This window comes from Podarcis muralis, chromosome 12 (assembly GCF_964188315.1).
Source record: "Podarcis muralis chromosome 12, rPodMur119.hap1.1, whole genome shotgun sequence".
Lineage (NCBI taxonomy): Eukaryota > Metazoa > Chordata > Lepidosauria > Squamata > Lacertidae > Podarcis > Podarcis muralis.
The window spans coordinates 30,244,953-30,269,597 of NC_135666.1; the positions used below are offsets into that span (position 1 = coordinate 30,244,953).

At 41.1% G+C, this 24,645-nt stretch overlaps 1 protein-coding gene across 12 annotated transcripts in view; it reads right to left on the reverse strand.

Moving 5' to 3' along the window:
• ICA1 (islet cell autoantigen 1) overlaps positions 1–24,645 on the reverse strand; it is a 67,635-nt gene that overhangs the window by 12,488 nt on the left and 30,502 nt on the right. For all 12 annotated transcript variants that reach the window (XM_028749647.2, XM_028749640.2, XM_028749643.2 and 9 more), the window contains 6 exons: positions 16,395–16,520; positions 16,113–16,211; positions 9,584–9,681; positions 6,799–6,848; positions 5,134–5,196; positions 4,898–4,939 (listed from right to left, as the gene is read on the reverse strand). In XM_028749647.2, the coding sequence (XP_028605480.2) occupies positions 4,898–4,939; positions 5,134–5,196; positions 6,799–6,848; positions 9,584–9,681; positions 16,113–16,211; positions 16,395–16,520 (478 nt within the window). The remainder of the gene's footprint in view (positions 1–4,897; positions 4,940–5,133; positions 5,197–6,798; positions 6,849–9,583; positions 9,682–16,112; positions 16,212–16,394; positions 16,521–24,645) is intronic.

A 24,645-nucleotide genomic window follows, 5' to 3' on the forward strand; every position in this document is an offset into this window, starting at 1 on the left:
AGAAGTGCCATGGTCAGACCACTTCCTGGTGCAACTTGACTTCTCCGCGACCCTTCCCCTCTGCAGGGAGGTGGGACCGATTCGGATGGTCCGCCCCCGCCACTTAATGGATCCAAATGGCTTCCAGAGAGTGGTAGGGGATGCTTTATCCCATGTTGATGGCCTTTCAGCTGATTCCCTGGTGGCCCGCTGGAATGTGGAGTTAACCAGGGCTATTGACTGTTTGGCTCCGAAGCGCCCTCTCCGATTGCATGGAGCCCGGACAGCCCCGTGGTTTTCCACGGATCTGAGGGCAATGAAACAATCGTTGAGATGGCTAGAGCGCCGGTGGCGGATGACCCATTCTGAAGCTGACCGGACACAGGTTAGAGCTCAGTGTCGAGCCTACCAAGTGGCGGTAGCGACGGCGAAGAAGGCCTTCTTCGCCGCCTCTATTGCATCTGCAGAAAACAGCAGCAGGAGACTTTTTCAGGTGGTCCGCAATTTAGCGGAACCACCTGCTACATCGGGGCCCAGTACGGGCCACATGATCTCCTGCAATGATTTTGCAAAGTTTTTTGCAGATAAAGTCGCTCAGATTCGGGAAGAGGTAGACGCCACCGTGGGAGCAGGGCCAGGGCGGGAGAGTGCTAGAGTCCTGTCTAGTCAAATTGCGTGGGATCAATTCCAATCTGTTACCTCCGAGGATGTGGACAGGCTGCTTGGACGAGTGAAACCAACCACCTGTCTCCTGGATCCTTGCCCATCCTGGCTTATAAAAGCTAGCCGGGAAGGGCTGGGCGATGGGCTTCGTGGGGTGGTGAATGCTTCCCTCCGTGAGGGAACCTTCCCAGACCCGTTGAAAGAGGCGGTTATTAAACCGCTTCTTAAAAAACCATCTTTAGATGCGGGCACGATGGCCAACTATCGCCCAGTCTCAAATCTTCCATTCTTGGGCAAGGTGATTGAGCGAGTGGTTGCTGAACAACTCCAGGCACGCCTGGAAGAAGCGGACCATTTGGATCCCTTCCAATCGGGATTCAGGCCTCACCACGGGACTGAAACTGCCTTGGTCGCACTGGTTGATGATCTCCGGCGGGCTAGGGACAAAGGTGAGAGCTGTTTCCTAGTTCTGCTGGATCTCTCAGCGGCATTTGATACCATCGACCATAACATCCTTCTGGACCGTCTTGAGGGGCTGGGAGCTGGGGGTACTGTCATACAGTGGTTCCGCTCCTTCCTCCTGGGCCGTGTTCAGAAAGTGGTGGTGGGGGATGAGTGTTCAGACCCCTGGGCTCTCACTTGTGGGGTGCCTCAGGGTTCTGTCCTCTCCCCTATGCTTTTCAACATCTACATGCAGCCGCTGGGAGAGATCATCAGGGGGTTTGGGCTGGGTGTTCATCAGTATGCAGATGATACCCAGCTCTACCTTTCTTTCAAATCAGAACCAGTGAAGGCGGTGACGGTCCTGTGTGAGTGTCTGGAGGCGGTTGGAGGATGGATGGTGGCAAACAGATTGAGATTGAATCCTGACAAGACAGAAGTACTGTTTCTGGGGGACAGGAGGCGGGCAGGTGTGGAGGATTCCCTGGTCCTGAATGGGGTAACCGTGCCCCTGAAGGACCAGGTGCGCAGCCTGGGAGTCATTTTGGACTCACAGCTGTCCATGGAGGCACAGGTTAAATCCGTGTCCAGGGCAGCTGTGTACCAGCTCCATCTGGTACGTAGGCTGAGACCCTATCTGCCCGTGGACTGCCTCGCCAGAGTGGTGCATGCTCTGGTTATCTCCCGCTTGGACTACTGCAATGCGCTCTACGTGGGGCTACCTTTGAAGGTGACCCGGAAACTACAACTAATCCAGAATGCAGCAGCCAGACTGGTGACTGGGAACGGCCGCCGAGACCATATAACACCGGTCTTGAAAGATCTACATTCGCTCCCAGTACGTTTCCGAGCACAATTCAAAGTGTTGGTGCTGACCTTTAAAGCCCTAAACGGCTTCGGTCCAGTATACCTGAAGGAGCGTCTCCACCTCCATCGTTCTACCCGGACACTGAGGTCCAGCACCGAGGGCCTTCTGGCGGTTCCCTCACTGCGAGAAGCACAAGTTACAGGGAACCAGGCAGAGGGCCTTCTCGGTAGTGGCGCCCTCCCTGTGGAACGCCCTCCCACCAGATGTCAAAGAGAACAACAACTACCAGACTTTTAGAAGACATCTGAAGGCAGCCCTGTTTAGGGAAGCTTTTAATGTTTGATGTATCACAGTATTTTAATATTCTTTTGGAAGCCGCCCAGAGTGGCTGGGGAAACCCAGCCAGATGGGCGGGGTATAAATAATAAATTATTATTATTATTATTATAGCAAAGATAAATACTTTCTTGTAATGAGTTGGGCATATTAGAAATGTATAGATGAAAGAATCTTTCGTCTATATATTAAGTAGGTCTTACTCAAAAGTGACTGAGTCTTCTTTCAAACACATAGAGTGAAGTTATTGGGGGCGTGAAAAGAGGAGAAGTTAGGGGACAGAGTTGACGTTAAAAAATGCCTATGAGTCAACACCACTTGGGAGAATAAAAAAAACCCTACACACCATGAATAAAACCAACTTGGAGGAAAGAAAACAGCAGCTTTAACCTGCACGATGGGTGACAATTTTGAGGGCTGAACTTTCTGTTTACATCTTCAATCCTCTTTGCAGTTACACACTTACTTGTCAAGAAAGGCCAATATTATAAGTAGTCAATTATACTGGTATAATCCAGTGTGAGTTTCCAGCTGCATCAAAAATGGCAGTCAAAAGTTGCATCCTAGCGTACCAAATTTGGAATGAATTAGGTATTAAAAAAATTAGCACCACCCTCCTCTCTCTCAAAGAAAACAGGATTTGTGGTTAGCAGTTCACTACAGCCAGAAAGTCACAATACAGGAAATATAAGCAGTCTTCAGTCATGGTAAAGCTCATGTTACAAGTGGGTGACATCACTGATGTTTCACTTCACAAGCCACAGCTGACCCATGTGCCTCAAATGAAAAGCAATTGGGCCAAAAGACTCTCTTATTGGTCTAGAAGTGGCAAAACATTCTTGATAAATGTGACATAAAACACTGCAACTCTTCTATCCTTGGTGTAAGGCACATCTTATGTTGTAAGACTCCTCTTTATTTTGACTTCTCTGCCCTGATATATTACATAGTGTTTTAATGTGTTTGAGAGAGCCTGTTTTGCTTCCTGGAATTTCCAGATCTAGCAGGGAATCATGAAGTTACAACATATATTGAAGACATGGTTTTAATAGTAACATTTCACCATTCCTCTGCTATGCTAGAAATTACATCTACCACAATAGCAAATAATAATGATGATAGATAATAATGATAGTAATTATTATTATTAAAAAAATCTAACAGAAATACAGCAAAGAACAAGGCTATTTGATGCAGTCATCATATACTGCTGGTATTTCACAAAGAAGTCATGTATAATAGACATAAACAATTTCTCTGTGTTCTAAAAACTGTAGCTGTGTACTCACTAAGAACAGAGTTCTTATTAAAGAAGGGCCAACATGGCTTTTATCAATAAACTATTTGCACTGCTGTTACTTCTCCCTTCTCTTCCCTTTTGTTCTTTGCCTTGTGTTCAGCATTTCCTTGCCGCTTCCTTTTTCCAACAGTAAATCTATCCCTTATTTTCATAAATTGTCCTTTGCCATCACAGTATTGAAGAAAGAAAATTCTACAGAACACAGTCTGCTTTTTACCTTCCATTGATACAGATTTACTCCTTCATGTGGCATACTATGAGATTGCTGTATGTTTAGCACTTTAGTGGTTAGCCAAGCCAAGCTTAATTCACAGTCACTTCTAATGTGGTTGCAAGTGTCAATACAAGATGGTTCTGCTTCATACATTACACACAGTGGGTTTTTTTTAATGAATAAGTATCTGTGTAAAGGCAGCTACTGCTGGGAAAAACTTGTGAGCTAATAGGTTCCCTTACACAGTAAATACTAGCCACCCCCATGTGTGGGAGTTGTGCTGAAACAATCAAAATCAGAAGTGATGTGATAACTTCAGCATGTCGCAACCAAATGTGGGAATCTAGCTTCAGAGGCAAAGAAAGAAAGAAAGAAAGAAAGAAAGAAAGAAAGAAAGAAAGAAAGAAAGAAAGAAGGGGGGAGGGACAGGTACAAGAAGAGGTATGTTTTACTCAGAGCAAACCTGTTGAAATTACTGGATTTAGTCATGTTACTTTTTACTCTGAGTAAAACCTAGCTGAATACCACCCATAGAATTATTGCCAGGATGAATGTACTATGGCGCACACACCATAGCTGGCAAATTTTGCCTGGCTGAAAAATTCAGTGGAAGAATAGTTGTTGCTTACAACAGCATTTCAAGTCAAGGAAACTGACAAACACTATTTCTATCACTATCAGTTCAGAAGGAGATACTTTTCTACATCAATATCATACTAAAAAGTTCACAAATTGAGGTGAATGTTCTTCTACAACCCATAAGCGCCCAAAATGGATGATCACATCAAGACATAGCTAGCTTTTATATTAGTAAAGATTAAATAATCCAATTGTTTAAAAGATTTAATTATCCAGTTGGAGACCAGCCTCTACCAAAGGTGTCATGGACTTTGAAGACGCTTGAACTCAGGCCGAAAGGGAGAAATGGCAAACCCGCACAGTGATCACTCTCACTCGGAAATCTATGTTCCCACTTTGGAAGGACGTGTGGATCCAGAATTGGCCTCCTTAGTCACTTACGGACTCACTGTTAAGACAGTGTTCATGGAAGACAATCTTACTTGGGTAAGAGTGATCACCAAAGAAAAAGAAGAAAATGCTATGTTTGGTGCCCCTTTGCAGAATTGATAAAACAGTTGACAAAAAGGTTACATACCATTTTCCTCAGGTTTCAAGTCTAATAAGTCATCTATGGCTCCTAAAAATGGCAAAACATAAGGGAAAGTTATTGAGCTATAGGCTCTTATATGTACATTTCAGACTTGCAGTTATACCGTTTTCTTTAGGCAGCAATCATATGCAACTTGTCTGTCAGTAAGTCCCATTGAAGTCAATGTAACTTACTTCTGAGTAGGCATGTATAGGGCTGCACTGCATGTCTAGCAGACATACCTGAATTCTCTCTGTGGTTGAAGCTCTCCCCAAAAGTACTCAGGATGTCCTTAGTTTCTTCTGCTGTAACCAAAATATTTTCTAGGTCAGAACCTAAAGTGCTTTAAACATGGAATGTGCTTCAAAGGTTTTCTAGTATGACACTCTTTGCACTGTTAACTTGCACAGTTAGGATTTCACATTTAACCTGAAACTATCCCAGATAAGTTATTTACCATAACTATAATTATTTAATTATAATTATTATAATTATATAATTATTTACCAGTGGTGTCTTAAAAATCTCCAGAACCACACACACACACACACACACACACACACACACACACACACAATATATATATATATATTTATACTCTCTCTCTCTCTCTCACTCTCTCACTCTCTTCAGTACTTTGTAGCCTACTGGGCACTCACAAAAACTATTTGCGGTTCTTAAAGGGTCTCCTTTAATTCAGTAGGTTGTATTAAACAGCAGTTATGCTTAGAATGAACCCACTGAAATCAGTGGGCTTAAGTAGCTTGAGTCCATTCATTTCAATGGGTCAACTCTGAGCATGACTACCACTGAATATTACACAATGTCTTTCCAAAGGAAAACTCATTTCACAAAAACACCATGATCTAGGTCTAGTGTACCTAATGGGTGCCACTTTAGGAAAGGCCACTGAATCAGTTCCAAATATGGTCGACCATTTACCAAGTTTAATCATTTAAGGAAGTGATAAATATCAGCATTCTAATCTTCCTTATTTGGCCATCCTCCCAGCTAAGCTAATCACTGGCACAAGACAGAATGTTGTGCAATTAAGAACATACTGCCAATAACAGAGAAAGGGTTGGGTTCCTACTTCTGTTACCTACAGATAAAATCCCATTTTGCTCTTCAAAGTATATTTGATGATGTCAAAGTCTCCCCTCAATCTGCAGCTGCAGTGTGATTCTGATAGTGAGGTGCATCTGTTCCAGGTTAGGTAATTGGTTTACAATGAAATTATTTCAAAAATGCAGATTTTTCCCCCCTGCCAGGTTGCCTACAATTAGAAATAGATTATGTTTTTGCTCCAGTTAATTATCCATAAATCCAGCTGAATTAAAATACTTTTGACAATGTTTGGTAACCTTGCTCTTAGGCCCTCACCTTGAACAAGTTAAAACCTCAACCAAGCCCACCTCCACCACACAAAAAGCATGCAGGGGATGCAGGGAAGATAAAAAAGTCTGGTGTGTTTGGAGAAGCACAGCAGAGCAATGCAACTAATTTAGCAGTGGCCCCAATCTATTTTTTTCTGGAAAGAGGTGAGGTGTGACGGTACCACAATACAGGCAATAGCTCTAGCACAGTGAGTGCTGTGTTATAGAGAACAGGCTGGAGGTCACTCAAAGTTATGGCAGCAAGTAGAAGGATATGGAGGTCTGCACTCCATGATATTTATTTTCCAAGGTGCCTTTAGAGTTGTTAAATAATATCTCTATTCTTAGATCTCTGCTCTTAATTGATTTCACGTGCTTCAGATTTTTAGAGCTAGGATAAGAAAACCCTGACTGAGACAATGTATACACTAAAGTAGCTTGCAGGAACAAACTGGCACATACCATCTATTAGGATGAATGAGAGACTTTTAAGCAGGCTGAACATTTGAAATGCATAATAAAAGAAAATACCTGAGCTGGTTGATTCCTTGGTGTGGCTGTCCTCATCTAATGAAATCAACCTTAAATTGGAAGGTAAAAAAAATTGAGAACTTAGTTTATGCTATGGTGTAGCATGTTATTGGGGAAAATAATAACAAAAAGTTACAACTGTCTCTGCCCCCTTTCAGTTTTTACAGACCAAGTCGAGATACACTCAAATTCCAAGGTGTTTTCAGAAAACAAAAATACAGTGGTACCTTGGGTTACATACGCTTCAGGTTACATACGCTTCAGGTTACAGACTCCGCTAACCCAGAAATAGTGCTCCAAGTTAAGAACTTTGCTTCAGGATGAGAACAGAAATCATGCTCCGGCGGTGCGGCAGCAGTAGGAGGTCCCATTAGCTAAAGTAGTGCTTCAGGTTAAGAACAGTTTCAGGTTAAGTATGGACCTCCGGAATGAATTAAGTACTTAACCCAAGGTACCACTGTATGTTGGCATTTCAGGCAGTAAAGGTACAGTGACAGGAGGATAATCCTTCTAAATGTAATGGTCAGTGCAGTGACTGAATCAAAATGAGTTGGGGACCCTGTCTAAATTGCAATCTTCCCATCTCCCCTAGCTCTCTTTGTTGCCCTGGTGATTTCACTACAGCTGTGTTCACTTCTTCCTCATTTTCTAACTAATGCAAAACAGCATTTTAAAGCAGTCTCACTGGAGACTCTCACGAGCAAGGGAAGTCAATGTGGTACCTTCCAGATGTTGGACTCCAAATCAGGCTCAGCAGGCACAGCCAATGGTTAGGAACAATGGGTGCTGCTAACAACATCCAGGGGGCACCATGTTGGCTATCCTTGCTTTTGAGATTTAGAACTTGGTTTATTTTGTTTTCTTCTAAAGATTTAAAGAGAGCAGAAGATACTCAATGTTCCGTCTGGAGGGCAAGAGGAACTACTCTCCCTGATACGGTGTGGAGGGGCCAGCAGAACCACTGAATAAGCAAGAGGACTGATTACAGGGCAACTGACATGTACTGGCTTGGCAGGGATCATTGCTATTACTCTGCCTGCTGTCGCTCTGTGATTTTATCTGAACCATGAGCCCAGCGCTGAGGACATATTAGTTGCATCTTTAGGTGTGCAAGAACACAGGCCAAGTCAAGTAGCAGAAGCTTTTAGAAATAAAGCTCTGGTGCAAAGCAGGACAGAAGAGGGAAGAAAAAAGAAGAACACAACATGAATTTCTGAGCCACTTATGCAGTCAGGCTGAAAAGGAAGTTAACATCCGTTAACACATTTATGTGTTTTTTTTGGTGTTCCTCATGCTTGTTTAGAAGTGCTTTGTTGACGTGAAGTCTCTATATCTAGGAAGTCTATATCTAGGAAGTCTCTATCTATTACTGTTAAGCAAGACATTTACACGATCTGTGAAGTCTTAACCTGCTTCCCTTGAAACACTGGAGTGAAAATGGCTATCTAGAAAAGTGACTCAGCAGTGGGTGTTCTCAAGCTCCCAAACCAGTACTGTAGAATCTGATGCCCTCCAGGTGTTTCCAGACTCCCAACTTCCATCAGCCCAGGTTGTTGTGACCAAAGGTCAGGAACAGTGGAAGCTGTGGTCCAAAAACATCTGGAAGGCCACAGGTTCCCACCCCTCATTTAAATATCCAAAATTAGAAAGACACATAGCAAAATTATCTAATCTATGTCACACTGCTACTTAAAACCATTTCCCCCATGGACAAAAAACATTTTGGAGAAACTAAAAAGGCAACGAAATGAGGTCTAATGACAAACACTGAAAACTGCTCTTCAATGAATCAACAACTAGCCTTCCCTTAACCTTGAATATTCTAAACAGCTGGCCGTGTGATTACAGCAAGGCTCATACCCTCCTCGCTGATTCTGGATGTCTCCATAGAAGGAGGATCACATCTCTTTCTCCTTTTCACATGTCCCCATCAGCCAAACTACCAAAGATTAAGATACAGCCTATCTGTATAGTGCCTCTTGACACCAGTAACTAGAATCCCACCAGGCTTAGTTCTCAGGGTATACTCTTACAGCGTACTTGCCGCTGTACTGGATCACTTGCCAAACCCTGTATAGATTACAAGAGCTAATCAGTGCTCAAAGTGAGCAATGGATATGTTCCAATTCATGTATGCAATAGGAGCAGTGATGAGGAGGCAAAGTATAGAGAGAAACGTGCTTATATCTTCTGTATGATATACCTAAGATGCTTATTGCTTTGCTGACCCACAGTATGTCAGTGAGGAGGAGCAAAAAAGGGAAAGGGGCAGCATTCAGGAACAAAGCCCAGGCACAGCAGATAGGTGGACTAATGTAATGTAATTAATATCTATGCAATGTAACACTTTTCCTATGCAAAAGGGCATCTGTAGGGAAACGCATGGAACATATGCATGGAAGGCAAAAGACAATGTGTATTTTGCATGGCTGCAAAATATTTTTCAAATGTGTTGTCTGCAGGGAAAAATATTACAAGGGGAAAGAAGAAAATAAGAAAGAGATTCAGCTAGGGGAACAGAAAGATCATAAAAAGGAATGGGTGTAGAAAGGTTCTTCCATTCACTTCAACCAGTTTTTTGTGTGTTTTAAAATGAGAAGGAGATTTCCTGGCAAACTCAGAGAAGCTTCCACCTCCTTCCCACTCTCTTCTGTTTGGGATACTCATACACTTTGGGATTGGGGAAAATATGCATTTTCCTAACTGTAGAGCTAAAAATAATCTGAAAGCCCATTGTCATCTACAGTATTATTTTGTTCCAACAGATTCTTATCATATGGCTTACTGATTCTGCTGATCATCTTCTAATCTGGCGTTCTCTAGCCGCAATTCCTCCTCTTTTTCTTCACTCTCCGTTAGTTTATTTACAGGCTCTTGTAAGCTCTGGGTCACCCACCAATCAACGTATGAAAAAGAATATAGAAAGGCAACAAGAAGGAATGCTGAAAACTTATCCAAAGTTGCATGAAAACAGTTTCATAGTGATGGAAATTACTTCTATCTAAACAGGAAAAATGAGAGCTCCTGAAACATTAAGAGGCCACCAATTAAAATTCAGTGAAAAATAACTTTAATGGAAACAGAATGGAAAACAGGCAGGTAGTTCGATAAATTTGATTCAAATGTAATAGAGATGATTTTCAAAAGAAAAGCTAAATATTCACTGTGGCAAATGGGCAGAGATGACCCATCCTGCCGCATATGCATTAAAAAAAATACTGTTAATATTAGGCATCAGTGGCAAAGGGCAGCTTTGATATACAAGGTTCTTACGAATAATCGGTAGAACGTCTCTTAAAATACCACAACAAGCTTTTTCTTGTCTTGTCCCCATCTGAGATCAACTATGCTACACATGAGAAGACTACTATGTAGGAACATCAATGGCTTTCACTTGGGTATCATGTATTTTTGGGGATCTCTGGGAAAATTAATAAATAAAGGGGGGAAGAAAAGAAAGAAAAGAAATGGGCTCGACAACCTGGACAAAACGTGCTATGGGAGCCCACCTCCCAGACTGAGCATGTTCTCTCCCTCTCACACACATCCCTCCTCCGCCAAGCTCTCCTTCCTTTCTGCCGCCAGATAAGTGAGCGGAAGAAGGAGCTCAAGGAACAAGATCCCCCTTTCTTTACTTTGTAAATAGAAAGAAAAAAGGAACCATTTGTCCCCTTCCTGGAGAGAGTTTGCGGACAAACTGGCCAATTTTCCCTTCTTTTAGTTAAGTACGAGATAAAGAGACCTGGCTTACCACGCAGCGTGCAGGAAGGAAGGAAGGAAGGAAGGAAGGAAGGAAGGAAGGAAGGAAAGAGAGGATTGCTGCTGCTTTCTTCAAAACATTTTATGGAGGTTGTTGAGTTCCAGCATACCCACCAACCTTTGTGAAATAAAGCTGAAGAAAGCAACAGTGGCTTGTTCTTTTCCGCCTGCTCATGCAACCTTCCATTTGGTTTTCTCCTTTTCTCCTCCTTTCAGGTCATGTGACAGTGGCAATAGTGACTCCTATGCCTTTCCTTTTCCAAAGGCAGAACAAAGCTCCAGGCAGTTGTGCACATCACCTTAAATTATCACAGTCCCTCATGAGCCCAGAGGCTCAGCACTTTGAGAAACCAAGGTGGTTCTAAAGGGTTGTTCCACATCATGCCCACTATTTTAAAAAATGGTGTGTGGGTGTGAAGGAATGAAAGGAGGTGAAGAAAATATGTTTTGGGCAACTGTTGCTGATGGGCTGCAGTCATCTCCCCACCCTGGGGACATCAGGGCCATGGAGCTATGATGCATCGTTCAGTTCTAGTACCACCACTGAGTGCATTTTATTAAAGTGCATGCCACAATTAGTTTGTTAGGGAGGAAATTCCTCTGGTATCCTCCAGCAGAGGTATCCATTAATGGAAGAAGAGGGGAGGGTGGGGTGTTTTTTGTTTGCCAGTTCATCCTTCCTCCTGAGGCATCTAGATGTTCTGAAGGGCCCCCCACTATCTGGATTCATATTTTGTGACATTGGATTCTACAGGGGTAAATTGGCAAAAATCGCCTCCCCTTTCCGTCCATTAGTAGAGGCATTCACAGGATCAAAAGCTCTTCCATGAGTGCAATGGCTCTAGCAGGATTCCTCCCATAGTCTTTAAGGCAGAGCTTTCCAAACTGTGTGTTGCAATACGTTAGTGTGTCAGCTGCAGTGTGTACATGTGTTGCGCGATAAGTGTCTGTATCTCTTATAAGGGGTTAGTTTAATCTCTGGTTTGCTAGTAAAACTGAAAAACTGTGTTGCAGAATGACGCATGTCTAAAAAGTGTGTCACCAACATGAAAAGTTTGGAAAGCACTGCTTTAAGGAGTCACAAGACTGCTGCAAAAGACTAACAAAAGTTAATCTATTTGAAAAGAAAGAAGCATGTTGCGTAGTTTTGCAAGTTGTGGGATTTATAATAGAAGATATAATAAAATGCTGTTCCAAGAATCAGACTCTTAACCTCATTACCACCATGCATTTTTCAGGCTGCCAAAAGATTGAACATTCCAATTATAAGTTTACAGCTACATTTACAGTGTTCTGCCCACTTAAGATTATTTTTGTTTAAAAAAGTTTTCTATTTCATGCTATTTGCTGTTGCATGGTCTGCATTCTGAGATAGGGAAAGTGATGCATTGGGCTGTTAACAGGAAGGTTGGTGGTTCGAACCCACCCAGACACACCTGTGGGCAGGATTCCTGCATTGCAAGGGATTGGAGTAGAGGACCCTCGAGATCCCTTCCAACTCTGCGATTCTATGATTTGATGAGTCTGATTCTGATAATAGTACTTTAAAGATGTTTGACTAACATGTTGTCATCCTACCATGTAGGAAGAATGTTGTTTTATGCAAATACAAGTTACAAAGAGCAAAAACAAGATTTTTTTTTAAATTACCGTAAATTATCTATCCATCTTTTGAAATACTAGGGCACAATAAACCAGGTGGGGCACAATCAGATTTTCTTCACACATTCTCAGATGATCTACCACAAGGTTCTTAATTCCAAACAGGGTGCCAAGTGGAGAATATTCCGTCTTATCTCCATTAGCTCCTGTGTTGGTCCCAAAGCTAAACAAACTGATTCACTAGTGGAGGCATTGCAAAGTCCTGCCAATGTAATGCTGATCCAAAAACAGCTGTTTGTACTTAAGTTACCTCTGGTATTTTAAAGTGTTTTTAGTTAACAAACAGGCAATTTCATTTCTTCCTCCCGTCACAATAAGCTTTTCTATAAATATTTACATGAATTAGAAGCCCAGGAGATGCATATATTCCTCAAGCAGGTGAATTAACAGAAGAGGCAACAGCAAAACCCTTATTAAGGAACATTATTGCCTAGTTGAACCTAGATTTAAGCTTGCAAAAAAAGCAATTTATATAAGATGAGTATTTTTTACACAATAATTATTTATACATAGTCTAGGCCCGGTCACCTTTAGAGACTAAGAAATTGCCTCCAGATGATTTATGAGAGTTGGTATAGGTTTTTTTTTATGCAACAATGAGTAACAATGATTGTGTAAAAACAGGCTAGGAAACATTTCTGCGAGCTACTAATTTTGTATATTTCCACATCTGAAACAGTCACTTGATCAAGATCACCAACAGATTTTGAAAGAATATATTTCATTAAGGAATTTCTATGCTTTTCTTATATCTGGGGGTAGTGGCGTCACTGTGGACTCCATCCAAGGCACTGAGTGTAGCAGAATATCCAAATGCGCACGACCATAGTGTGACCATATAACCCTTGATAGCTTCACCCTTGTCTTTTTAATTATTCCAATTACCTGAAATGTTTTATACTGTGATGCCAATAAAGGTATTTGATTGATTGACCCAGATACCAGTTACACCACTTAGATCAGTAACAGCAGCAGCATAGTTCAGGATTAAGTAATATCACCCTATAACCTTGTGCTCTTACATCAATTTAACATCACCCAAATGGAACCATCCCAAACATATGAATGGACATAGAACCCAGAAATAGATTCACAAGTTTTAATGTTTCTGTTTTCTTAGACACTTTAGAACAATATTCAGAAGGGCCATTTTCAAGGGCATAGATTCTGGTTGGTAAAATGCTAGTTGAGGTAGCAAAACAGGAGCCCAAGTAGGAACACAGGAAGCAGCCTTAATACTGAGTCAGACTGGCCCACCTAGCTCAGTTCTTGTCTACATTGACAGGAGTCTCACCAAGCCCTCATGGACATGATTGAACCTGCAACCTTTTTGCAGGCAAAGCAGGTCCCTCTACCACTGAATTATGGTTAGCATCCCTTTGAAAAAAGAGGAATACTGCAGGTAAACACTCCATTAACTGTCTTGACCTACTTCTGGTCATTCCATCTTTGCAACTGAAGTGGATTGTAACCAATGAAAGCTTATGCAATATTAACAACTACATAATTGGTCAGAAAAAGGTGCCACTGAATTCAAACTTTGAATAAGTTAACCAAAGGCCTATATGATAATCCTAAGCATACAGACAAAAGGGAACATGGAAGGAAATTGCAAAGAAAGCAGCATACTCACAATAACTGCGTTCTGGATTAGGAAAATGAACACAGTACAAGTACTAACGCCAAACTTTGAAATTTATGCCAAGCAGAAAATTAAAACAAAATACATGTTAAATGAATATGTTATGGCAGTTTCAGTAGCATTCTGGTACAAAGTTATACAAATTGTTTTTCTTTTTAACTACTACTGACAAGAAGAACTAGGTACTTGTAAATAAGGTTTATTTTTTAAATAAATAAGGTTGAGTAATAGCAACGATGTATCTTCTGGCGATGATAATGTTAAAATACAGAATACATGAAAGCAGCAGATAGAAGCTGCTGATGAAACTGTAAAGACATTAATTTATCTCACAGGCTTTGTAGCTGCCTCTGTGTCTAATCAAACTCATTTAAAATTAGGAATGGACTCCCCCCTCCCTTTTGCAAGATACATAGCAACCATATAATACAATTTGTAATGTAACAGATACCAGATACAACCCCATCAAATCCTATTTGCCTTTTCATGAGAAATGGTGAGGCTCACAGCAGTAGTTATGATTACTAGGTCTTCAGACTCTACTGCAACATTTAAGAATTTTAGCCTCCTCCTCAGGGTTGTGGAGATGACAAGGAACCTAGTTATATTTTCCTGAGCTCATCTTCAACATTTCTTCAATAATATTTTCTAAATCATAAAATAGTGATGCTTCACTACTGACCATTGAGAAAAGGGAAATTGAGAAAACACTGAAGGTCCCCTAATACAAGGTTACTGCAATTTATCCTTCCACCATTTCCTTCCTCACATATTACCATTCTTATTTATTCCTATGTCCTCTTTTCTTTCTCTGCTTTCAATATTAAAGCAGTTAAAATAAATTTATTTATCCAACAAAATTTATATACTGCTTGACTGTAAATAGAAGCTCTAAGCAGTTTACAAAGCTAAGTGGTTTACAAAATATCCAAGTTTAATAATACCATATGAATGGTGCGTCCATGTTCTCTATTCAGCATATTTCAAAACTTAAAATGTTAATCTTTAACAAAAAAAGGAGTCAAGAGGAATCAACACTCTCCTAACAATAAAAAGAATGAATCCTGAAAGCTTGAACAAACTCCCCTGGTTACCCCCAAGCAACAAAATTCTTGGACTTGTTAGTGCATTAAAAATATTCTCTTAAACACAAATACAACTATCAGGAAACACAGCTGCAATTACATTACTTCCACAATATACCCTGAAGCTAAGAAAACAATTTTTATCAGATTGTTCATTACCAGAGTTTAGCGAAGAGAGAAGAACTCCCACTGCTAAAGCAATGTATTATTTCCAGACATGTTCCCAAGGGCAGAGTCTCTCTTTCTGGAGATAACACTTTAGCATGAATAAATGATCACTTCATAAAATTGTTGATTTATTAATTATATTATTAACTAAAATAGAAAACTGAAAAGTAAACCTGTTGAACTTAAAAAGCCTAACCTTCACCAAGTTGTACTCAGATGCTAGAAAACTGACACGCTTCCTTAATTTGGACAGCTGCAGTGTGGTCTGTGCAAATAATTATTTAACGAAACTAAGAACATGCTTATTCTGCATTAGGAAGGCAAGGCATTCCAAAAGATAATTTTCCCGTATCCTCATTTCTGATAACAGGAGAGCACACTTATAAGCAAGCTTCACTACTAGGAGTATGCTGTAGTGGCTATTGTGTTGGACTTACTGACCAAACTTACGTACCTGCTTAGCTTCAAATTAAAATATCTGCTTTGTAACAAAGTTCAAGGCCAAACTAGATGTGATATGGATTGTGCAGCTGGTTTATTTAACTAACCACTGTTTGTTTTAAACCAAAATTCCTGGTTTGCATATAGCACTGAGCAGTGATTCTTCTGAACTTGACAGGATTCCTCGCCAGGCCACGCAGGGGTGGGGAGAGGGGGTGAGGCAGATGCTTTGCTCTAGGCGACTGAAGACTGTCTACAGAACACCAAACCATGGTTTAGAATTACATGCATACCAACCCAACATTATGGGTTACATACATGGGTTGACCCAAATGTATGGGATTACAACATACATTTCAACATTCTTCTTAATACATGTTAGAAGTGCCTGCTAGCATAGTGTGTGTGGGCTAGCTGCACTTACGATATATAGAAATTGATGAACACTCCTAAGTGTAAAAAAGTTCTACAAAAAGGAAGCTTGACACCCCTCTTTCATTTATCCAAATTACTTTGCCAAGTAGGCTAGAAATGAACAAACCACTATATATGCTTACCTTTAGCATCATGAATTCATAAGGCTGATACCCTTTGAAACTTTCATGAATAGCTGCCATGGTATGAGATGTTTTTTCCCAAAAGTGAAGTAGGGTTGTCTGTAATGGAAAGAACCAATGAAAGTTAACACTTGCATGTTGACTGACACTTAAGATTTCCTGCTCATATACCCAACCTTAGCCTTATGGGGAGGAAAACTTGATTGGACTGCTACATAAAGGCAGGTGGGCATCATTATTAAGCAGAAGTTCTGGTTTAGTGGATACTTTCTTTTCCGATACCTGGTATGTTGTGAGCACATGAGACAGAAGATTACAGCGGCTTGCTCCGAGAAGATCCACTTTTTGACAAACGTCAGTTTTCAGCTTGTCAAAGTTCAGTTTTGCATGGCGGACTTGTGCTTGGACCTATAAATATAGAGAGTTTCAGAGAGTAAGAGCTTCTTCAGATACCAGGACATCCCAGAAAACACCCACTCATCAGCATGTCTGTCGTATTTCCAAATAATTATTCAGCAGAGTCATTATTTGTTTTATTTAATCGATTTATAGACCACACTTCAATTAATAAGTTCTTGGAAGTACTAGTGAATAAATTTGATTCTCCAGAGGTAAGCAGTATCCACAGAAGCAAATAAATTTTCATGCTTGAAAAAGGCAGATTACACACACACACACACACACACACACACACACTTACAGTGCAGTCTCAACAAAATCTATGTCAGGGCAAAACAACAAAACCCAAAGTTTGTTGCAGACGTAGCTGCTACCTCTCTCACTCTTGGCAAAGACAGACCATGAATACCAGTGACTAATGGTAGGTCCAGCTCTCAAACATGCCTATTCTTCCATCAATATATTAAGGTCATATTTCTCAGGTGACCCACTCTTTCTTAGACCACATTTTTGTCAATAGAAGAATTTTCAAACATTACCCTGGAACCTAATCCAGACACTTTCAGGGCTCAAGCCACCTGGGATGTCTTCTGACAATGTTCCTGCCCTTTTCTATAATATATTGACTGTCTACATTCTAATCCTACCATGTTCACACATTAACTTAGACACAAAGGTTTCTGTGCTTAAATTGGCAAAAGATACATGACACAAAACGATGCATGTACTTCTGAATTATCTCAATCACTCAGGCAACAGTGGCTGGGGGATGGGAACAGAATCATACTTCAACTTTTTTGTTTATTGCAGGTGAACTCATTCACTTAAACACACAACATACGCTTTTTCACCTGATTATTACTAATTGCATTTATTAGTCTCTCTTTTTTTCCACAAGGAGTGACCCAAAGCAAAATGAAACAAATTTGCTATATGCAAATGAAATATAATAAGCAGGACAAAATTAACTTAAACAATTCAAATCTGAGTAATATTTTTTTTGCATGTAAGTTTTTGTTCAAAATGCAAATACTGTGGATTGGCTCGACTTCACTTTGTTGCAAGTGGTATTAGAGCATCGGACTTAAAAATACAGCAGGGTTGAAAAGACAATAGAAATGGTATCTATGTAAACTGATCTTTCTATTCCCACTCCCATTCTGTAAGACTGCAAAGGATTGCAGTTGTGATCCTACCATTTCATTTTCAAAATATACTGTCTAACCTAGCGACTGGTTTAATAATAATAAAAAAATCTAATATGCTTTACCCATATGTCAATGCACCCCAGGATTCATTACTCAAACAGCTTAGTCAGTAGCAGTCCTGAGCACTTCAAAATGGGCATTAACTGTAGCAGAACGGGCATTAGCTTCCAAGTATTTGTCTTTGGAAAGAGTATGATTAAACCAACATCCCATAATCTAGAATCCTGTCTCACAACATACTGTAATATCCACCAAAAAACTCATACATGCGGTCTTTGTTTATTACAACTGTTGTTTCTTAAGAGAAATAGTTTTTTTTCTTATGCAACACCACAATTATTTTCTTTTTTAAGGGATGGATAACTTATAAACAGGAAAGGATGACTAACATTAGATGTACTTGACCCAATATGTAACATAAGGCCATATGCTTTCTGTGTCAATACCGGTTATTATAATACTTAGAGCACTGTGGTGTTACCAAATGCTACATGTTTTCCTCTGCCAAGACAGGAAATGTTCCAGTATCAAGTTTTATTAACACGGATGGATTCTATTTTATACTTGGAAGGTACAAGAGGTTCCAACACAGCAGTGCAGGGTATTGAGTACAGAATTCAGAACAGCAGAATCATAGAATTGTAGAGTTGGAAGGGACCCTAAGGGTCATTTAGTTGCAACCCCCTGCTATGCAACTAAAGCATCCATGACAGATGGCCACACAACCCCTTTTTGAAGATGGGGACAGTTCCCTGCCTCCCATCTGCAGGGAGCTCACCTGTTCTCCAAGAATTCTTAAAGATTATAGACAGAGGCTCTGAGATTACATCCATAAGCTCCTTTTACTACCACTGAATGCAACACATAAGGCCCTGGAGATTTAAATTCATTTAAGGTAGCTAGTTGTTTCCTTACCACCTCTTTTCCTATCTTGGGCTGTATCTGTGCATCTTTTATTCTATTATCATTATGTTGAGAACTGCTTTCCTTTTCAGTGAAGACAGAGGCAAAGTAGGTGCTAAGCAGGTGGAGAAAAGAACTGCTTCTCTCTACAGGAATGGTGAAGAAGGAGCTATAGATGGACTCAAGGGCTGGCTTGATGGCAGCCCTTGAAAAAGCAGCCCTTCTTAGAATCATGGTCAGAAATAGGTTGACAAACTCTTGTTTGGAGCTAGCCAAATTTATCATTAATACTGGAAGTCACATTGGCAAACCACAGTTAGCTTTGGGAAGGGAGGGGTAATTCACAAGAGAAGGAAATATGAGGAAAAGAGTGTGAGAGCTTGTGAGGTAGTCATGGTCTTCTAGGAGAATGAGAATATTGTATCTATTAGGCCAGGGTTTGAAAGCTCCAAATTATATATAGTCTTTAAAATGAGCTCATTCCACACAGGCTAATCCTTTCCTACCAATCATCTCCAAGGCAACTGCAGATGTTTTCAAGTTGTGTAACTGAACCCAGAGCCCCATGACTTATCTATCAATTTAAATGAATGGGAAAGCTATTACATAACAACTTGCATCTGGGCATGCACTAGAATCCACCACCCACAAGAAATAATGGAACTGGAGTACAGGATTCACTCACATGAGGGAAACAATGCATTACAGTTCTCTGAGTAAATAGGGATTGGATCTACTCTTAGAGAGAAATCCCAGAAAGCGATAAATTGCAATGAAATATTCTCCACAAATGTCTTTCTCCATATTACCCCCTTATTACTTCTGTGAATGTTCCCATGAATGTTTTCCAGGAATTTTTCCTCAGACATACCTCAGATACAGGTCACAGAAAAGTCTTTGCCTTATTAATGTTGGGACATTATCTACGTACTCAGTGCAGTATCCGAGTAATGAGAGGTAACAGAAGTATCTGTTAATTCATAGGACCTGATGCCTCCCTCTACACTTCCATTCTCAGATGACAATACCCCTTATGCTGGATCAGGATCTATAGGGGAAGACATGCAGCTTTTTTGCTGTAAAGGAGATGAGATACGGTTTTCTAACCACAAACACTGGGAATTTCCTAACTGAAGGGGATGCACTATGATGTCCAGCAGTAATATTAAGTTTATTAAACTTATTTTGTCCCCCCCCCCACCCGTAAGAATGTCAGTGTACATTTAGCTCTTCCCTGTCCCCAAAACTGATATAGAGAACTGAGCCAGGGAGGGCAAGATGTTTTACTGGATATTTGCTAGTGAAACAGAAATTGAGCTGAGATTTACAAAATGGAGTAAAATGTGGCCGAATGGGATGGTTCTGGCAAAACAATTCTGGATACATAAACTGGTTTATTGAGCCAAAAACAAGTGTCATGCTCAAACATTTCCCTTTACTCTCTCCCATTCCCTTGACATGCTGGCTCCAATCGTGATTTGCTTAAACTTGTTTCCCATGACATATGAATGAACATCTTCAAGTTAACTCAAGTATTCAAGTTACCAGGAGAGTGTCTACTTTTGCAGAACACAGAAAGGGTTCAGGGGCAATACTGCTATGAGCTGTGTAGGAGATATTTTAGATTTACAATGTAAATGGTATTTTGGTCCTGCCAAATTGTACCATTGTATTGTTATACTGAGGGACACGGGTGGCGCTGTGGGTAAAAGCCTCAGCGCCTAGGGCTTGCTGATCGAAAGGTCGGCAGTTCAAATCCCCGCGGCGGGGTGCGCTTCCATTGTTCGGTCCCAGCGCCTGCCAACCTAGCAGTTCGAAAGCACCCCCGGGTGCAAGTAGATAAATAGGGACTGCTTACTAGCGGGAAGGTAAACGGCGTTCCGTGTGCTGTGCTGGCTCGCCAGAGCAGCGATGTCACGCTGGCCACCTGACCCGGAAGTGTCTGCGGACAGCGCTGGCCCCCGGCCTGTTGAGTGAGATGGGCGCACAACCCTAGAGTCTGTCAAGACTGGCCCGTACGGGCAGGGGTACCTTTACCTTTACCTTATTGTTATACTGAATGTATTTTTAGCGCATTCCTATGCATGTTTATGCAGAAAAAAGTCCTACTGAATTCAAAAGGGGTTATGCCTCAATATGACCACACAGGATTGCAGCCTTAGTTAACTAAGTTATGTATGTTTTTCTATTGGCACTGCATTGTGTTCTATTGGATGAGGTGATTTAGCAGTGCACACACAACTGAATTATGGAACTTGCTCCTACAGTAGGCAGTGATGATCACCAACCTAGATGGCTTTAAAAGAAGATTAGACAAATTCATGGAGAGGGCTATTGAAGGCTACTAACCATGATGGCTATCCTTTGCCTCCACAGTTGGAGGCAGTGATGTTTCTGAATACTACTGAATGCTGGAAACACAGGAGGAAGTGCAACTGTGCTCGAATCCTGCTTGCAGGTTTCCCCAACAGGCATCTGATATGGCACTGTGAGAACAGGATGCTGGACGAGATGGGTCATTGAGCTGATCCAGCAGGCACTTCCTATGTTCTTACGAACAATCTTAGCCCACCAAGCAGGCATAACTAGAGGATAGGATTGCTCTGTTAATTGCTTTTTGTAGTTTCTGATATTTGAAGGAAAACAGAACTCTTTGCCACTTTGCCTCGGTCCAGTATACCTGAAGAAGCGTCTCCACCCCCATTGTGCTACCCGGACACTGAGGTCCAGCTCTGAGGGTCTTCTGGCGGTTCCCTCACTGCGAGAAGCCAAGTTACAGGGAACCAGGCAGAGGGCCTTCTCGGTAGTGGCACCCTCCCTGTGGAATGCCCTCCCACCAGATGTCAAAGAGAACAACAACTACCAGACTACCAGACATCTGAAGGCAGCCCTGTTTAGGGAGGCTTTTAATGTTTGATGTAGTACAGTATTTTAATATATTTTTTGGAAGCCGCCCAGAGTGGCTGGGGAAGCCCAGCCAGATGGGCGGGGTATAAATAATAAATTATTATTATTATTATTACTTTGTTTTCTAAGACTGATCATTTCAAATGCTGAGGTTTTAGAAAGACCCCAAACAGGCTCTATTTAGGCCACTAAAGCTGGAGAAAACAAAAGGTACCCATGAGGTCAGAATACTAGAATGCTTTTGCTTTTAAACTGTCGTATCTGTTTGCTGCCCTGGGCTGCTTGGAGACAAAGGGCGGGGTATAAATTCCCTCAATGATAGTGTAGTTATTATTTCAATTTCTAACCTGGCTTCTGACTTCAGTTTCTAATGGATGAAACCACCATTAAACTTGTGTGTCAACACAAACTTAAAGTATTTTGGCATATTGATTGTTCATTCATAGCCAGCCCAAACAAGGCCTTACACCACCCTCTAGAAAATAATTCTGCTCAGATTTTGCAAAGGACAGAAACCAAAAGGAAGCAAAAAGCTTCTACATTTCCATAATGTGTACAGTTAGTGGGTCATCTGCAGGACTATGTGATAAAAATGATTTACAGCTGGACTGAAATGGAGAAATAAGAGTAAAAAAATAGGGGATGAATGGAAAAGTAAACAGGAAGGAAACACAGCTGCTGGGCGGATGTTTTTTACAGAACAGATTTGCTATGATTGCCACTCTCGCTTTCAAGACTTGGTAGAGGGTTGGGATTACACCTAATGTGGTCCATCTGCTTTACTTTTGCTACATAAATTAATTGCAAGCATAGAATGCAGCTTACTTTTCATCTCTTTTTCTCCGTTCAAGACTCAAACACAAATATTGACTGAACTGAATTAAAGGAAAAACACACAGCTGACTGGGCTAGCATGCCATTTCTCCCTTCAGATTTTAACTGTTCTTGTCTCAGTGTTTAGTGTTCAACACTGAAAGCAAGTAAAACCTGAGCAGGGTGGCAGACAGGAGAGTCTAAATGGCACCCAGCAGGAAAGCGTTTCTGACAGGCATCCTTTGCAAAATGATCACCAGTTGATTTTCAAGGAAACTATTATTGTTCCATTAAGAAGCAATGCAGAAACACATCACTTTTCCTAAGAAAAAGAGAATTTTAGTTTGGTAATAATTGGGTTTTTTAGGATCTAAGTTGTGTTTATCATCTCTTAGAAGGGATGGTTGGGATGGTTACATTTTAGTCTTCTTACCTGAATACACATGTAAGCACTGTGGAGCACTACAAGACTTATCTTTGTGTAAGCACACACAGTTCATGATGCAACCCCCTTTTGTTTTCTCAAACTACTGCTCAACATTATCTAGTTTTGACAATAACAGAATACAAATCACAGACTGCCCTACAACACCAGGTTCTGTGGCTAGTTGACAAAATTTCACAGGAGCAATAAAGGAACAGTCTATAACTTTATAATTTTTTGACAGAATTGGGTGACGTTTGTAGGCATGGTAGCCCCTTTTAAGGGGATGCATACTGCCAGGTTACAGAGTAGCTGCAGTGGTTTTTTGTGAGGACAATCTTTACAGTCTTGGGGGATTCCTCTAATCTCCCCTAACATTTAGCGGGTGATTTGTAGGGGGTGGGAAGCACACACCAGCTTCGAGGTAAGAAATCTACTGAATTCCAGTAGGATAGATACAGGGTCAGTCACCTTTAACATTGATTTAGATCAGGCATGGCCAAAATTGGCCCTCCAGTTGTTTTGGGACTACAATTCCCATCATCCCTGACCACTGGTCCTGTTAGCTAGGGATAATGGGAGTTGTAATCCCAAAACTTCTGGAGAGCCAAGTTTGGCCATGCTTGATTTAGATAGCAGTCTAAAAGGAATGCAGTTTTGTAGAAAATGGTTTTCAGTTTGAAAATGGCATACATCATAGAATGGGTGGGTACAGGTGATAGAGATGGCTGTAGGGGATAGAGAATTATGACGAATGGAAAAAAGTTTTGGGCTTGATTTCTGCTCAATTGGCACCATAAATCTCAGAAACCGAATGCAAAGCTGAACTGGCAGGAATGAATGTGGCAGAGGCAGAAGGAACTGACCATCCCACATTTTCCAAACAAGCACCATTAACAGAACTAGAAAAGAATGCCGAACAGACAATGACAAGGTGATATATTACTTTAACTTCCCTCCCCCAAGGCACTGTGATTGAAGAGCCCTGGTGAAATCATTTCCAATCAGATTTTCAGTCAGGGAAGAGCTCTCCTTGCCTCCTCTCTCCACATTGGCATTTTCCTTGTACAGCAAGCTTCAAACTCTGAACAGACCTAGAACCTAGGTAGTGTATATATTTTATGATGGTTCGTATTCACATTCAATCTGTTACAATGTATCTTCAACCAATCCGCAGCAAAAAAGACTGAAGGAAAAAGGTTCTCTCTTTCCCATGCCCAATATGCTCAATATGGACCATGGCACTATAAGGCTGCCACTCCCAACTGCAATATGTAAAAAAAAGAATTATGAGTGCTTTTGATTGTCTATATTGCAATATACTTGTGGCTGGTGACATAAACAAGGCACACACCAGGGAAGGAGAGGAGAGAGAGATGGAAGAGACCCGCAGTCCTCTGATGGCACAGCTAGCCATGGAGGGGGGAAGAAAGAAGATAAATGGTGACACCATTTTGAAAGCCCCTTCTCTCACCTCAGCTGCTTTCCTGCCCAAAGAACCAAGTTGCTTTATTTGCCTGAGGGAGGAAAGCTCCTACCAAGCCAGTCCTATCCTTCTCCAGAAGTTGCCTATTGTCTTTGGAAGGACTCCATAAGTGTGGCTGGAAAAATGAAAAATGAAAAGAGAGAGACTGGGAACTGATGTGTGTGTAGGAAAACGAGACAATTTCTGGGCTAAGTTCTAGTGTTAGAAACTTGACTTCTTTCCTTCATGGATGCAGTAACTAACTTTATTCCACTTCCCTACTTTTTTGTGGGGAGGGAAGGAAAGAAGACAGTTGTTGCACTGGAAGAGTCTTTTTTTTAATAGCCACAGGAAAGGGGATAGGAGGAAAACAAGGAGTGGATTTTTATGGAAATAATTGGATTCTACAACTGC